Source organism: Sinocyclocheilus grahami, unplaced genomic scaffold (genome assembly GCF_001515645.1).
Source record: "Sinocyclocheilus grahami isolate Dianchi unplaced genomic scaffold, SAMN03320097.WGS_v1.1 scaffold3844.1, whole genome shotgun sequence".
In the NCBI taxonomy this organism is placed as follows: domain Eukaryota; kingdom Metazoa; phylum Chordata; class Actinopteri; order Cypriniformes; family Cyprinidae; genus Sinocyclocheilus; species Sinocyclocheilus grahami.
This window is the reverse complement of record NW_015508891.1, coordinates 7,528-8,899: the sequence shown is the minus strand read 5'-3', so window position 1 is coordinate 8,899 and position 1,372 is coordinate 7,528. Positions and strand designations below refer to the sequence as shown.

The following is a 1,372-nucleotide window of genomic DNA, read 5'->3' as shown; positions in this document are numbered from 1 at the left end:
GTGTGTGTGTGTGTGTGTGTCAGTGGGTGAATGGCATGTTTACGAGTGAAGGCATTTGTGTTTCTGCTGGTATGAGCCTTAAGTTTCCTTACATACCAACACATAATTTTTACATAATTTGTTGATTGTCTTACTGTCTGAATTGTGTTAAACTATCTGTTTTGATGTAAAGTGTGTATATGGTGTTAAATTTTATTGTAGGGGACAAATGTTTTGAGAATTTTGTAGATGTCTTTCTTAACTTTAGAATTAGAATCAGAATCGATATTTGATTTATTCACCAACTGTGCACAAAAACACGAGTAATTTGGTATGGTTTCCAGGTACTTACATACATATATAGAATAGAAAAATTAAATAAAACCTAAATGTAATATCACATGTTATTTTTATTTATATATTTATTTTTGCATTATGAGTAAGTTTCAGTAATTTTATATAAATATATGAATTATTTTTATTAGTTTTTATTTCATGAATAAGTTTGTTATTTACATTTTATTTTATATTATTTCAGTTAATGCTTATTTTATTTCAAGTAACAAATGTTTTTCATGGTTTCAGTTATAGTTAACTAAAATAACTTTGCATAATATACATGAAGAAAAATTCAATAAGTAGAAATAAAATAATAGTAATATACATCTAAATGGAGTAAGGAGAAGGCTTAATGAATAGATGTTCACATTAAGCATGACTTAATATACTGTATAAATCATTTACATGATAAATATTCTATGAAGAATATCCAAATTCTATTCAATAAGAGAATGTAAATGAAAATAGACAAGCTCCAAAAAGTCCCACCCTAAAACTATTTGATATGACACACTATGAATGAGATTTGAGAACTGCACCAATTTTATTCGCCATATTCCAAATTTATTTATAAAGAACCTAATAAAACAACTAAGTTGACCAAAGTGCTGTACTGTAAGTTCAATTAAGAGGAAATAATAAATTACCATAAAAAAAACACAACATACAAGACAGACCCAAAAGGGTAACTACAGCGACAATACCTCAGCACTCATCCCTGATCAAAGGCTAATGAAAAATAATATGTTCTGAACTGCTTCATACTGAATGGAAGTCATACAAGTTTGGGACAAAATGGGATGAATTATGTTATCCACTGCTAAATTTCTGCCATCTGTTTCACTATATATCTTTTTTTTTCTAAGGTGGCGGGTGGACGGATCCGGAGCTGGCTGACTTTGAGCTGCTTGTGATCATGAGCGCTACCGTGGAGCCGACCTCGGCCACCTGCCAAGTCCGCACCTCCTACCTGCCCGACGAGATCCTGTGGGGCTACGAGTTTCCTCCCGTCGTCTCCCTCTCCCCCTCCGGAAAGTATGTAGCTGATTTTGCC

The 1,372-nt window shown here is 32.4% G+C and overlaps 1 protein-coding gene across 1 annotated transcript in view; it reads left to right on the top strand.

Moving 5' to 3' along the window:
- The window catches only part of LOC107576513 (ATP-sensitive inward rectifier potassium channel 10-like), a gene marked incomplete at its 3' end in the record, with an annotated part of 8,749 nt that extends 7,380 nt beyond the window's left edge, over positions 1–1,369 (top strand). The window contains exon 5 of the mRNA XM_016262679.1: positions 1,185–1,369. Within this exon, the coding sequence (XP_016118165.1) occupies positions 1,185–1,369 (185 nt within the window). The remainder of the gene's footprint in view (positions 1–1,184) is intronic.
- Between the last annotated feature and the right edge of the window lie 3 nt (positions 1,370–1,372).